Here is a 14,604-nt window from a genome sequence, read left to right as displayed (position 1 = left end):
GCAATTACTTGGCAAGAAGTCAGGAACAGATCTTCACCCTAATGAATTGAACTAATTGTCTCCTGCAAACTCCATTCCCCTTTTGCTCCTCTTTATTCCTTATTGGAGGGGCCATTTACCGTCCATCTGTGCCTTTACTCCCGAGTCGGTCCTTGTTTCTTAGCTGTTCCCTTCTCCTGGAAGCTCTGCGCTTGCTCACACTGGGGACAGGCTCCAGCTGTTCTTCTGCCCCACTTGATATCCGACTCTGAAGGAAGCTGATAACTGGCATACGGCCCTGGCCCCCTCTCTTCCTCCGACGCAGAGCCCTCATCCGAGCCTTCCCCAGACTCCAGGATTGGCCCATGTTCCTCCCCAACCTCCCCACTGTCTGAATCTCCTGCCAGATCTGCTCGCCACTGGCGGGCCACAACACTAGATTCACAATGACAACATGATTCACTTAACAGTTGCAGTGATTCCGTTAACAACTGTGGCAAAAAAAAGGTTGTAAAATGGAGCAAAGCTCACTTAACAACTATCTTGCTTAGCAAAGGAAATTTTGAAATCAAATTGTGGTCGTAAGTCAAGGACTACTTGTAATAGTTTAATATTTTCATTTTTATACAGGTAGTCCTCAACGTACAACCACAATGGAGGCCAAAATTTATGTGGTTAAGTGAGTTTTGCCCCATTTTATGACTTTTCTTGCCACTATTGTTAAGTGAATCACTGCAGTTAAGTTAGTAACACTTTTGTTAAGTGAATCTGATTTCCCCATTGACTTTGTGATCACATGACTTTGGGACACAGCAACAGTCATAAATATGAAGCAGTTGCTAAGCATGTGAATGCTTAGCAAAGGTCATAACTATAAAGAATAGAATAGAATAGAATAGAATAGAATAGAATAGAATAGAATTCTTTATTGGCCAAGTGTGATTGGACACACAAGGAATTTGTCTTTGGTACATAGGCTCTCAGTGTACATAAAGAAAAATAAAATAGAATACATTCATCAAGAATGAAAAGATACAATACTTAGTGATAGTCAAGGTTACTAATAAGCTATCAAATCATATTAGTAAACAAATAAAACAATATAAAGTGAAAGATACAAGCAACATGGTTATAGTCATAAGTGGGAAGAGATAGATACTAGAAAGGATGAGAAGAATAGTAATAGAGTCTTGGTAATAATTTGACAGTGTTTTGGGAATTAGTTGTTTAGCAGAGTGATGGCATTCAGGGAAAAACTGTCCTTGTGTCTAGTTGTTCTGGTGCGCAGTGCCCTATAGAGTTGTTTTGAGGGCAGAAGTTGAAACAATTTGTGTCCAGTGTGCGAGGGGTCCGTAGATATTTTCACGGCCCTCTTTTTGACTTGTGCATTGTACAGGTCCTCAGTGGAAGGCAGATAGGTAGCAATTGTTTTTTCTGCAGATCTAATTATTCATTGAAGTCTGCCATAAAAATGGTCATAAGTCACTTTTTTCAGTGCCGTTGTAACTTTGAATGGTCACTAAATGAACTGTTGTAAGTCAAGGATTATCTGTACATAAAACATTGTTATAATAATACGCATAATGCATCTGTATACCTAGTAATCTTACTCCGGATAAGGCATGCGTAGTAAAACCAGAATCAAGTCTGTTTTAAGGATTCGTCTGCAAATGCTTAACTATCTACACTTCTAAACAGCGGGAGGAGAGGTCTGAGCCTGATCTGAATGGCTCTTTGTGGGTTGTTTCTATGTAAATAGCTTGTGGTTGCACATTAAGATCTTTAAGTCCTGTTGTTAACAGATGGAGAACTTATAACCATCTAGAAATAGCTGAGCTATAACATGTAATTTAACGGTATTTGGAAGGCCTTTAGTTCGCGATTCCTGCTGGGATGCCAGAAGAGGGTTTTTGCACTGTTACGTTACTTATTCCAGGAAATAGCCATTTCCAAATCACTAATTTGGGGGGAAATTAACAAGTACTTCCAAGTGGTATGGGATGACTTAGCTAGGTTTCCTGATTTTAGATCGTGGTCACTATCATTATAGAGCGCAGAGCCTGCAGAGAATGTTAAGGCCAATGAGGATTGATGCTGTGAGCATTAGAATATGTTTGCTTCTCCTTTGTAACAAAACTCTGAAACCGTTTTGGCTGTGAGAAAACCAGTATAGAACAGCAAACAACGAATTGCTGTAATTTTGGAAGGTACATTTTACTATATAAAGCGAGCTTGCTTTCTTGTTTGCTTTATGAACAATATCAAAACAGCCTCTTTTTCATTTATATGTATATAAATATTTATATATATAAATGCTGCTCTGTGGGGGGGAAAGGATCATCTTCTGAAGATGGGTAGCCCCATCTTTCTGAAATAATATTTATAGCCCTTCAACACATATACAGATAGTCCTCGGATTACAGTCATCCGTTTACCCTATTTCCCTGAAAATAAGACCTCCCCGGATAATAAGCCCCATCAGACTTTTGAACGCGTGCCCTAAAATATGCCCTCCCCACAAAATAAGCTCTCCCCAAAAATGTTGCAACACAGCAGCAGCCTTGAGGTGACCACGCTCGCTGCCTCCTGCACCTCAAAAATAATAAGACCTCCCCGAAAATAAGGCCAAGCGCTTATTTTATTTGTTTTACTGAATGATTTATTTATTTTTTTGCTGTTGTTAGTCAATGACCAAAATAAAGTTTCTGTCTGTCTGGTAATAATGTGATTCAATCTGGACGTAGTACCAAAAACTGCATTTTTCTTTTTCTTTTAAACATTGTGATTGTGCTAAGCAATCATTTCTTCTTTAATGAGACTTCCTTTGCATTTCCCCTGCCTGCCAACTTTAGCTCAATGGCCCTCTCTTGTAGCAGGCACACCAATTAATTTCTAAAATGCAGGTCTATAAACTTTAAAAGAAATTATTGACACTAGTGAGGAGAAAGCATTTCATTGTATTTAAAAGCCTCTTAAACTGGGACTTTACTACTGCCTTGCCAATGGTCTCTGAAGGCCAGTTCATGCTTGTTGTTTGCATAAGTGGAATGAATTAGCTAGAGACAGTTTGAACAGCGTAATTTCAGTAGTCCAGGTCTTTTGACAAAACAGTTTCTACGTTTACATAAGCAATAATAGAACTTCCTTTCAGAGAGAGTTGCTTGCAAAATTGTGAACGTAGGAAGAAAGCGAAAGAGGGAATGTTTAGTCTCACGGCGTGTTTGAGATTGGTTTGTTTCTTTAATTTAGAGATGGGGGGGGAAGCAAAACTATTGCTAGTGAACGGACGCAGTGGCTCAGTGTCTAAGACGCTGAGCTTGTCGATCAGAAAGATCGGCAGTTCGGCGGTTTGAATCTCTAGCACTGCGTAACGGAGTGAGCTCTCGTTACTTGTCCCAGCTTCTGCCAACCTAGAAGTTCAAAAGCATGTAAAAATGCAAGTAGAAAAATAGGAACCACCTTTGGTAGGAATGTAACAGCGTTCCGTGCGCCTTCAGCGTTTAGTCATGCCGGCCACATGACCACAGAGACATCTTCGGACAGCGCTGGCTCTTCAGTTTTGAAACGGAGATGAGCACTGCCCCCTAGAAGTGGGAACAACTAGCACATATGTGCGAGGGGAATCTTTACCTTTATCTTATCGCTAGTGAAAACTTGCTAAGTGGTTACCACAGCCTTTTTCTATTAAGGCAAGATGTTTGATTGAATAATTGGTAGGCTTTATTTTAAGACTGTGGCTGGGATCCAAAGAATTATCCAGTTTTCTAAATGACTTAGGTCTACATCCAACTGGATGTAGCTGGCTCTCATTAATAAAATGCTTCTCCTAAAAATTGCAGAAGATGAGAAGATAGTGTTCAGAAAAGAGAGCTGTAGCTACTTTTTAAACAGCCAGATGTGGTTGCAAATGAGGACTGCTTACAAAATATTATGTACCTTGTGCATCCCAAAATGGCAATACCTACAATTTGTCATAACAAATTGGGGGTCAATTGGCCCAGGAATCTTGCATCTTGATTAGCTCCAGTTTTATTCTATATTTCTCTGATTTCAGTCTAATGGTATCTTATTTGAGTACAGTACAACCTGTAGAAGAAAAGCAAGCAGAATCAAGACAGTAATCAGCTTGGAGTCATTACATTCCCACCAATATCTAAGTCCAATTCCTCTTTGTTTTTTAACAATTTTTATTTGTTTTTGAACAAGGACAAACAAACATAAAATTAATGTTTGGTCCCAATTCTTTGCACCTTACACTGCCTTCTGCAATCAGAAGTTGTCTCAGTGTGCTGGAATAGAACTCCCAACCTTGCTGGCTAAAGGAAAGTTGGAAGTTCTGAAAGTCTATTCCTGTATATTGGGCAGAAAACAGCTTGAGGAAATCTAAGGTGATTGTTTTGCAAAATCCTTGCTAAGTTCTGTTATGTTAAATCTGGAAATGTATCCATTATCATGCTTCTCACCAGAATGAAGCCTGGTTCTGACATTGTGGCATACTTCAAATGCTTTTCCCTTGTTTTATAGGATCACATTTTCCCATTGGAGTTGTGCCACCTAGAACAAAGTCACCCACCCCAGAATCTTCAACCATCGCTTCCTATGTGACTTTAAGGAAAACAAAGAAGATAGACCTAAGAACGGTATTTAAAAGAAAGAGATCGTGTTCTTGGCTTCCTCTAATTCTCTCATTAATATGGCATTTCAGCTAGCAACACGGCGGCAATATCAATGTAGAAGGAATAACCTTGAGGAACAATTGCAACCTCTGTGTGGTTTTTGTTTCCTGGATCTAGCTTCATCACACAGGATTTGACAACTTAGACATCTCATGCAGCCTTTGATTAGAATCCCCACTGATAAACTGTTGAGAAAATTCAAAGTGGCAGAGGAAAATTACAGTGCTTATCACTTTTATCAGAGCAGCCCATCTTCTGTGGCCAACTGACAATTGGTGGCAGAGTCATTGAGGCATTATTACGGTGCTGAAAATTCACCCACTGATATTGTAGATCAGGGATGTCAAACTCAAGACCTGGGGGCCGAATCCGGCACACAGGGTGTTTAGATCTGGTCCGCGGGGCCACCCTACAAATAGCGAAGGACCGGCCCACGGTGCCTGTGCCAGCGAAAACAGAGCTTGGGGCTCAGTTTTCTCTGGCAGAGGGTTGTAGGAGGCCATCACAGCTGAAAACGGAGTCTGCGAGGGCTACGGGTGGCCCTCCCAAGCTCTGTTTTTATGGGCAGAGTGTTGCAAGAGGCCATCACAGCCAAAAATGGAGCTTGGGAGCACGTTTTCACTGGCAGAGCGCTCGGGCCACCACAGGTGCCCTCAATATGAATAATATAGAATTGGCCATGCCCACCACGGCCCTGGGGTCAAACACAACCCTGATGTGTCCCTCAATGAAATCAAGTTTGACACCCCTGTTCTAGATGATGCGCCTGCAGAGAGTTTCTTTACCTAGCAATATATTAGGAACCTGAAACTCTTGATGGTTCAATGTTTGGGTAAAATTTGAAGTAGCCTTGCTGCAGAAGCATGTGGCATTGGTGGCAAAACGGTGTCCTTTGAGGAAATAATGTTACTATCCTCTCTTTTTCTTTCTTTCAAGGAAAGGCCGAGAAGCGCAGTGGAGCAGTTATGCTTGGCAGAAAGTACTCGCCCACGAATGACGTTGGAGGAACAGATGGAAAGAATAAGGAGGCACCAACAGGCCTGTTTGCGTGAGAAAAAGAAAGGCCTGAATCTGATTGGCATTTCAGATCTGTCCCCTTCACAAAGCCCAGCCCCCGTCAGAGAAAATCCTTTTAAATTATTGCAGGTAGGCCCTCGTGTTCTTTCAGTGGAACGCTCTTCCACAGACAAAAACAATGTTCTGTTGGTATTATAATCTCAAGGACTTAGGTTCTTTCCAAGTGCTACCATGGAGATAGAATTTGATCTGCTCTTGGTGGATTTCAAGCAGCTAAGCAATTTGAGGTCTTATTTGTGCTTGGGTGGAGCCACCGGCAAATCTCAGCTAAAATGAAAAAGGGCAGCACCCATCCAATTTCTGCTTCATGGTTGGGAAGACAAGATGGACGTGTCCACAAAGCCACCAAGACGTTCAACCCAGAGGAGCTTTGACCTTTATTTCTTACAGTAAGAGGAAGTGTTGTTTGTGGACTTCTTGGTGCTCTCTGAATTTGGTTGTTTGCTTGCAGAGATAGCCAACTAGGTATAATACCCACAGCACATTGATGAATAGCGGTGGGTTTCACATTTTGTTACCACCAGTTCTCCCCACACGCATCAGCTCGCTTTGCCCGCATACCCCTTCCACACATGCACCCAGCCTTCCACACATGCGTTTTGCTCACACGTGCACCTTCCACGCATGCACCTGGCCTCAAAAACATGCCTAAATAGGACGGCATAGAGCTGAGGCGGGGGGCAGGCCCACCTGCGATTTCCGCTACCAGTTCTCAAACCGATTGAATATCACCTCTGTTGATGAAGCTTACCTGTTGGTAATAAAACATTTGGAAGCAAACAATCAAATTTAGAAAGTATCAAGAATCCTACAGCTCACCGCTGAGCTACAGAGACTCTCTTCTATTGAAAAGGATGTTTATCTGACAGTGTTAGATAAAGTTAGTGGAGTTTTGCTTTCCATGAATGACAAGGAAAACTCTAGAGTTGAGAAGAAGCAGAAAGGGTAACATGCATGACATTTCAGCTTTCCAATCAGAAACTCCCAGTCCAGGTTTATGAGTCTTGAAAGTTCAAGACATCTGCAAGCTATCATTTTAGAGAAGGTTAATTTGGAGCAATCTCCCTCCTCCTGATTTACACCTTTCTACTTCTTTGATTTCTGAAAGGCCATGAGAATATTTTATAGTGCTGTTGTCAGTGAAAATTAAGGGGCTTCCAAATATTCTTTTGCCAGGTATTGAAAAAGTTGTATTTGTTTCCTGCACAGGGAAAGATACTGTTGCACACTCTCATGTTGTGGTTTTATATTTGTAATGATATAAACTGAAGGAATCTCACATAACATGCATGTTTTCCTTGGTTGTTCATTCTGTTACTACCATTTCTATTTTTAACCAGAGTGTCAATTGTTTAATTAATGTAATATAGATACACACACACATACACACAATGTGTGTGTGTGTGTGTGTTGTATCACAACCCCTGGTATGCCCAAATATGGGAGGGAACACACTGTTTCCCTTTGTCTGTCTTTCGGCTCACTCCAGGAGACTATCCAGGCAGAAAACCATATTTTTAATGTTGCCTTTGTTATATTTGTGTTGTATTTGTGCTGATAATTTTATTTATTTATTTATCAGCACAAATACAACACAAATATACATACACACACACACACACACACATACATATACATATATATACATATGTTGCATTTGTGTTGATAAATAAATAAAGGGAGACTAGTATAGATCTATTTCAAGCTATTTAGCTCTCATCAGCTAGCCATACCCTTACTGGGAATTGAACCAGGGTATGGCTAGCTGATGAGAGCTAAATAGCTTGAAATAGATCTATACTAGTCTCCCTTTATTTATTTATTAGCACAAATGTAACAAGGCAACATAAAAAAAATGGCTTTCTGCCTGGATGGCTCCTAGGATGAACCGATATACAGAAAAAGGAAGCAGTATGCTTCCTCCCATATTTGGGCATATCAGGGGTTGTGACACAATGCATGCATGCATACATGCATACATACATACATACATACATACATACATACATACATACATACATTTATATTTATATTCTACAGAGCCCAAGGAAAGAAGACTTTGTATGCAATCCCAAGGAAGTCGAATATAGCGTTCGAATGAGTGACATAAGTCAAAGCCATCCGAATGATGTAGAAGACACACCTTGGTTGAAAGAAAATGATTGTGCCAATGAGCCCAACCCTACCTTTATTACACAGGTACTGTTTCCTTCCATCTACGTGGTGCATAGACGTAAATAAAGAGGTAGCTTGTTAAGACTCTTAGTTATAATTTCGGTACTTTTTAATCAGTTTATATTATTAGTGTGTGCATTTTATTTTAATGGTTTTAGAAATACCCTGCAAATTTTTTCTCTGTTCAAAATTGGATGCCTGTTAGGAAAACAAAACATATAGTAACAATAAGAGCCAGTTTGGTTTAACGATTAAGGCACCAGGCTAGAAAGTAGACTACTATGAGTCCAAGCCCCACTTGAGCCATGAAAGCCAGATGGGTAACTTTGGGCCAGTCACACTCTCTCACCCCAACCCACCTCACAGATTGGTTGTTGTGGGGAAAATAGGAGGACGACATTGTGTTGGGTATATTCACTGCCTTGGGTTATTTGTAAAAATAATAAAGACAGGATAAAAAATAATTAACAAGGATGCACTCAAATACAAGAATGATAGCAGTTTTAAGTATCCTTCACATTGTTTCTCCTTTTCTTACTCTGAATTCTTCACAAAACTAAATCATCTTCTCGTAAAAACTGCATTAATCTAAGAGCTAGCAAATTCAGGTTTTGCCACATGGTTACGATAACACCATTATGGTTTTGAAAGGCAAAACTTTTCTGTTTAGTGCCATTAACATTTGCTTTTCAATGTTTATTTCACTGTTCCAGCTACCCAAAAATGAAGAACAGCTGTTCCCAGATCTTTCACAGCCACAGGAGAGAAATCCTGAAGAAGCACCTGAGAAGTCGGAAGAAGAGACGGGAGATAGTGATGATAGGTAAAGCAAAGGGGATATAGTAGGTATTTGTAGCCAATCCTGCAAATGATATAACATGGCTTCAGTCTTTGCATAGGCAGAAGATGATGTCTTTCCTGTATCTACTGCAGGGGTGTCCAAACTTGGGAACTTTAAGACTTGTGGACTTCAACTCCCAGAATTCCCCAGCCAGCCATGACGCCCTTGTCCCAGAATTCCCCAGCCAGAATTCCCCAGCCGCCCTTCTCCAAAAGGACTCAGGGCGGCGTACAACATTAAAAAACACACATCCCAAAAGTTAAAAAAGATTAAATCCATATCCAAAAAAACAAACCGAATTTTTTTAAAAAAACAATACATTTAAAATAAGTTAAAATTAAAATTAACAGGCCAGGCCGGCTTGCTGGAAAAGCCAACTTTTTAGGGCGCGTCGGAAGGACCGGAGGTCAGGGGTTATGCGAAGCTCCGGGGGCAGCTCATTCCAGAGGGAAGGCGCTCCCACAGAGAAGGCTCTCCCCCTGGGGGTCACCAGCCGACACTGCCTGGCCGACGGCACCCTGAGGAGGCCAACTCTATGGGATCGTACTGGACGGTGGGAGGCTACTGGTGGCAGTAGGTGGTCTCGCAGGTACCCTGGGCCTAAGCCATGGAGCGCTTTAAAGGTCATAATTAATACCTTGAATCGCACCCGGAAAACAACCGGCAACCAGTGCAGGCCGCCTAAAAGGGGTGTAACATGGGAGCACCTAGGTACCCCCATGACAACCCGCGCGGGTGTGTTTGCACCCCAGCCCCCAGGAGCACTTTGGAGGCCTCTCAAACTCTCTGCATGCCCTGTTTTTCAAAAAAAAAAAAAAGTGTGCAGAAGGTTTGGGAGGTCTGCAGAGTGCAAAAACTTTTTTTTTTAATTTACCTCTTCAAAATCCTGGTGCATCTTATACTCTGGTGTGTCTTATACTCCGAAAAATACGGTAATCTATCCACAGATCCCTGTCATGGATGATGTTAAAGCTGAAGAACATCTTCTAAAAGAAAAAGAAAGTCCCCAATGTTTCTTACCATTTTGGGCAACTTTAGTTCCTTTTTCTTGGGGGATTCTTTTTTCTTCTTCTTCTTCTTTTTTTTGGCAGAAGGACACTTGTGATGGAGGTCGTGATTGGGATGACGTCCGGCTGGCCTTTTTTTGTTCTGCTTATTGCTCTATTGGGGTCATTAGCCAATTTGGTGACCTACATGGGTGGGATGTTTTGACCAAGTTCATAATTGGGTGGCCTGGTTTAGCAACTGCCTTCATTGGGGGCGGTTTTTGAACTCCTCCGTCTGGCCTATAGAGGAGGCAATTCCTCACGGGATCTCATCCAACCAGTAGCCAGGCCCAACTGTAGCATCGAGTGTCCTGAACATAAATTATTTCTCCTTTCCTTCTTCTGTTTGGATTATACTCGGGATACAGTATATTAGATATACTGTATATTAGATACAGTAAATATCTAATATTAGAACTACTAATGACCTCCGCTCCTTCCGACAGAAGCTTAAGACCCACCTGTTCCAATTAGCTGGCTTGACTGATGTATAGTCCCATCTTTAACCTCCTGGCAAACATCTTACTGTGTAATTTTTAAGGGAAATTTTAATTATATTTGTATTTCAATTTAAATTTGGTACAGCACATTCTACCTTCTCCGTTTATATGTTTATATATTTATGCACATTTATATTTTGTATCTATATGGTTTTTAATATGTCTGTACACCGCCCCGAGTCCTGTTTAGGAAAGGGCGCGGTTTATAAATAAAAGTTTACTATTACTATTACTATTGCAGGAGTGGGAGACCAGGCCAGCCAATTTCTTTGAACTCCTCAAACCTTTCTCCGGTAATCAGGCAAAGTTCAAAGCAAAGGCGGATTTCTTTCTTTGGGGGCCCTCCCCACTCCTCAGTCCTGTAAAGGCTAAGCTGCCGTACTTCACACTCACCATTTTGTGCTACAGACTTTATTGACAGGGTATAGAGTATCGGTTAACCCAATTAAAGGTTAGAGGAAATTCTAAACCTCGTTCTCTTCCCCACCCCCCACCCCCTCCTCCAGCAGCCCCAACAAGGAGGCCTCACTAATGAACCACAAGCTTGAAAGCAGCTCAGAAGAGAGTGAAAAAAGCAGAATTCAAGAGCCACGGGAGGATACGGTTTCTTCTCCTCCGTTCGAGATGCCAGCGCAGACTTCAAAGGGAAACCCCGCAGCAGCAGGTTAGGTTTCCGATCCCGTAGATCAGTGTTTCTCAAACTTGGCGACTTTAAGTCCTGTGGACTTCAACTCCCAGAATTCCCCAGCCAGCTATGCTGGCTGGGGGATTCTGGGAGTTGAAGTCCACAGGACTTAAAGTCGCCAAGTTTGAGAAACACTGCCGTAGATTGTCAAAACATGTCCAAGGGGGGGTGGGGATTGCACGTAGCTATCCAGTTGCCCCTTCTGGATAACTTTAAAAATCAGAAGTGGAAGGGAAGGGACCAGCCTTCTTCACAGGCTTCCAGCCCTGCCTGAGGATGTCAGATGGGTGCCTGGCATTTTAGCCAAAGCTTTTGTCGGCATGGCAAAGAAATCTAAAACGCTTCAAGTAAATCGTTTCCCACATGCGTATGCTTCAAGAAAGCTCTGACATTGTCTGTTGTCAGTTCCTTTAATTGGAGATGCCCAAGACTTATCCAGGATCTGCATTCAGTTCTAGTCACCACGATGTAGAAAAGATGTGGAGACTCTAGAAAGAGTGCAGAAAAGAGCAACAAAGATGATTAGGGGACTGGAGACTAAAACATATGAAGAACGGTTGCAGGAACTGGGTATGATTAGCTTAAGAGAAAGAAGGACCAGGGGAGACATAGCAGTGTTCGACTATCTCGGGGTTTGCCACAAAGAAGAGGGAGTCAAACTATTCTCCAAGGCACCTGAGGGTAGAACAAGAAGCAATGGGTGGAAACTAATCAAGGAGAGAAGCAGCTTAGAACTGAGGAGAAACTTCCTGACAGTTAGAACAATTAATCAGTGGAACAGCTTGCCTCCAGAAGTTGTGAATGCCACAACACTGGAAGTCTTTAAGAAGATGTTGGATAGCTATTTGTCTGAAACGGTATAGGGTTTCCTGCCTAGGCAGGGGGTTGGACTAGAAGATCTCCAAGGTCCCTTCCAACTCTACTATTGTATTGTATTATCTAATTGGCTACAGTGAAAGGTCTCTTACCATTTCCCTCACATTTTTTGGCATAACTTTATCTTGTTGTTGTTGTTGTTTTTAATTGTGTCATGTTGTTTTTAATGATGTCATCTTGAAGTAAATGATCATAAATGAAACAACAATTCAAGGAAGCCCTAGGCTCCCATTGGTAGCACTAAGACTTATCCGGGATCTAATTGGCTACAGTGAAAGGTCTCTTACCATTTCCCTCACATTTTTTGGCATAGCTTTATGCTGTTGTTGTTTTTAATTGTGTCGTTTGAAGTAAATGGTCATGAATGAAAGAACAATTCAAGGAAACTCCTAAGCTCCTATTGGTAACAGTAAGCCAAAGTTTAGTATAAGCTCAGTGAGAAGCACTCCTGAGCTATCTGGTGCAAAGCAGTTGCAAACCTCCTCTGCATTACCAGATTCAGTGCTGCATTCCCGAGTCTAAAGGATCTTTTTTTTAAAAAACCCACTTCAGTGGGAAAAGGACAATGAAGTCATTGCCAACCCAGGCACCTTCTGGGTGGGTGTGAACTTCAGGGTTGAAAATTCTGGGAACCGGTCCACATATCTGCTCAAACCTAAAAAGTCGGCTGTACGGGTAGTCCTCAACATATGGCCATAATTGGAACCAGAATTTTGGTCCTTACGCAAGGCAGTTTTTAAGTGAGTCATACCCAAGTTTATGACTCTTTTTTTTAAAAAAATCATAATTGTTAAGTGAATCTTGGGGGGGAGAAGTAAATCCAGCTCCCCCCCACACACACAATTGACTTTGCTTATTGGAAGCCAGCTCAGGAAGGTCGCAAATGGGGATCAAATGACCCTGGGATGCTGCAACCGTCTTAAACACATGCCGGTTGCCAGGCATCTGAATTTTGATCACGTGGCTGCAGGGGAGGGATGCTGGGATGGTTGTGAGGTCGTAAGTACGAGGACTGGACGTAAGACACTTTTTCCGGTGCTGTTGTACAGTTGCTGCACAAATGGCTACAAGTCGTTTTCTTCCAAGTGAATTCAGTTCTCTTTAAATGATAAGTAATTTCCCCTCATAATTAGGTAATCTTCAGGAGAATTTGTCGTCAGTTTCAATATTAGGTTAAAACCGTATTTGTCAGAAGAGATGCTTCTTCCCTCAGCTTGCTTTTGCCTCGACTAAGTATGGAAAATCCTTCTCTTTTCCCCAATCTGTCATTTTAGAGATGTTTCGTTCTGAGCTGCCCTATTTCAAAAAATAAAAATGCTTTTCTTCCCTTGGATTCTTGGATGTCAACAGAGACTTCTTTCTGTAAGGTCTCCTGTTTGAGCGGGTGGGTTGGACTAGATGACCTATAAGGTCCCTTCCAACTCTGTTAATCTGTTAAAAACTTCTTTTTCAGCCCTGCTGGCTTCTGCTGAGACCATCCACGGCTGACCTCCCAAACCCGTCTGCGGAGAGACAAGGTTGCTGTACAGTCACTTTTATGAAATCTATGAAATTCATAGTTCCGATGCTTTTGTCCATAGAGCATCATTTTATCACGTTGTGGAAAACATTTATTCCAAGAGAGCTTTAAATATTCCCACTGTACCCTCTACCAACTCAAGAGTTCTTCCCGCCATCACCAGCTTCCTGCTATCGCTGCTCTGTATTCATTCCATCCACACAATTGAGAGTTCTCCTCCTCCTCCTCCTCCTCCTCCTCCTCCTTCTCCTCGCAGCTTACAATCAGAATCGTCCCCTCCTGAATGGGTTTGAATTTGGAAGAATTCAGTTGCAATGGCTTCCTGCGGGAGTTCTTTCCTCACTGGTTTGTTTTGCTGTCGACACTAAAACCTGGTTTGTTTCCAAAGCTGATCATGTCTCATTTTCACTTTTTTGATTGATCAATGCCACCCTCTATTTAAGATGTTCCATTTTTTTATTTTAAAAAAAAAAAGATCATTGGAAAGTTAAGATGTGTCCTTTTTTTTGTTGTTGTTGTTGTTATGTAAGTACATCCCCAGTCAGATTGCAAAGTCAGTTACTGCCATTCTGCTATCCGCATACTCACAAATGCTAGTATTTACTCCCCCCCCCCTCTTTTTTTTTTTGGCCTTCTTTTTTTACAAAAAGAAATGGAACTGGATGGACTGGGCTCTTTTTCCTGTGTTGAAATAGGGTGTATATATCAAGAAGCAGGTATATTCAATCTCCAGTTAAGTCTGTGTACAAATGTAATTACGTTCATTGTGTATATATTATACAATGAGCACAACTAATGTAAGTATAAGAAACCCCTTATTATTGTTCAAAGGCAAAATGTTCATATCTCATTTCTTTTATATCATGTTATAAATAAATGTTGATGTTCTTAAGCTGTGGTGTGTGGATATTATGCATCTAGCAGTGAGAATCTTAACGGGAATTATTGTTTGACTCCTTTTGTTTTAATCTTGCTATGATCTCATTACTTCTGGACAGTTTTTTTTTTAAAGTACAGAATTAAAACCATACGCAACCCAAGTAGTAAAAACAAAATCAAAATAGGATTTTAAAAATGTCAGAACAGGAAGAGGTGCAAAGGATGCCCCTGCCTATTGGATCTATTCCAATATCCATAAGCAGTATGAAATCCTCAAGATGGCCCCTTCCAAATTGGTCACAATTCTGATCACATGGCTGTGGAATTTTATTTCCTTTTTATGAGAACCTT

General features: G+C 41.4%; 1 protein-coding gene across 16 annotated transcripts in view; it reads left to right on the top strand.

Annotated features, from left to right (window-relative positions):
• Nucleotides 1-14,266, top strand: part of PLEKHA5 (pleckstrin homology domain containing A5) — a 223,920-nt gene extending 209,654 nt beyond the window's left edge. For all 16 annotated transcript variants that reach the window (XM_081958217.1, XM_081958216.1, XM_081958218.1 and 13 more), the window contains 6 exons: nt 4,504-4,619; nt 5,592-5,801; nt 7,773-7,931; nt 8,621-8,730; nt 10,801-10,958; nt 13,309-14,266. In XM_081958217.1, coding sequence (XP_081814343.1) covers nt 4,504-4,619; nt 5,592-5,801; nt 7,773-7,931; nt 8,621-8,730; nt 10,801-10,958; nt 13,309-13,343 — 788 coding nt within the window. In that variant the 3' untranslated portion in view covers nt 13,344-14,266. The remainder of the gene's footprint in view (nt 1-4,503; nt 4,620-5,591; nt 5,802-7,772; nt 7,932-8,620; nt 8,731-10,800; nt 10,959-13,308) is intronic.
• The last annotated feature ends 338 nt before the right edge of the window (nt 14,267-14,604 follow it).

This window comes from Natrix helvetica (genome assembly GCF_964273705.1).
Source record: "Natrix helvetica genome assembly, chromosome: 6".
In the NCBI taxonomy this organism is placed as follows: Eukaryota; Metazoa; Chordata; class Lepidosauria; order Squamata; family Natricidae; genus Natrix; species Natrix helvetica.
The sequence above is the reverse complement of the archived record's forward strand: the minus strand, read 5'-3'. Positions and strand labels throughout refer to the sequence as shown.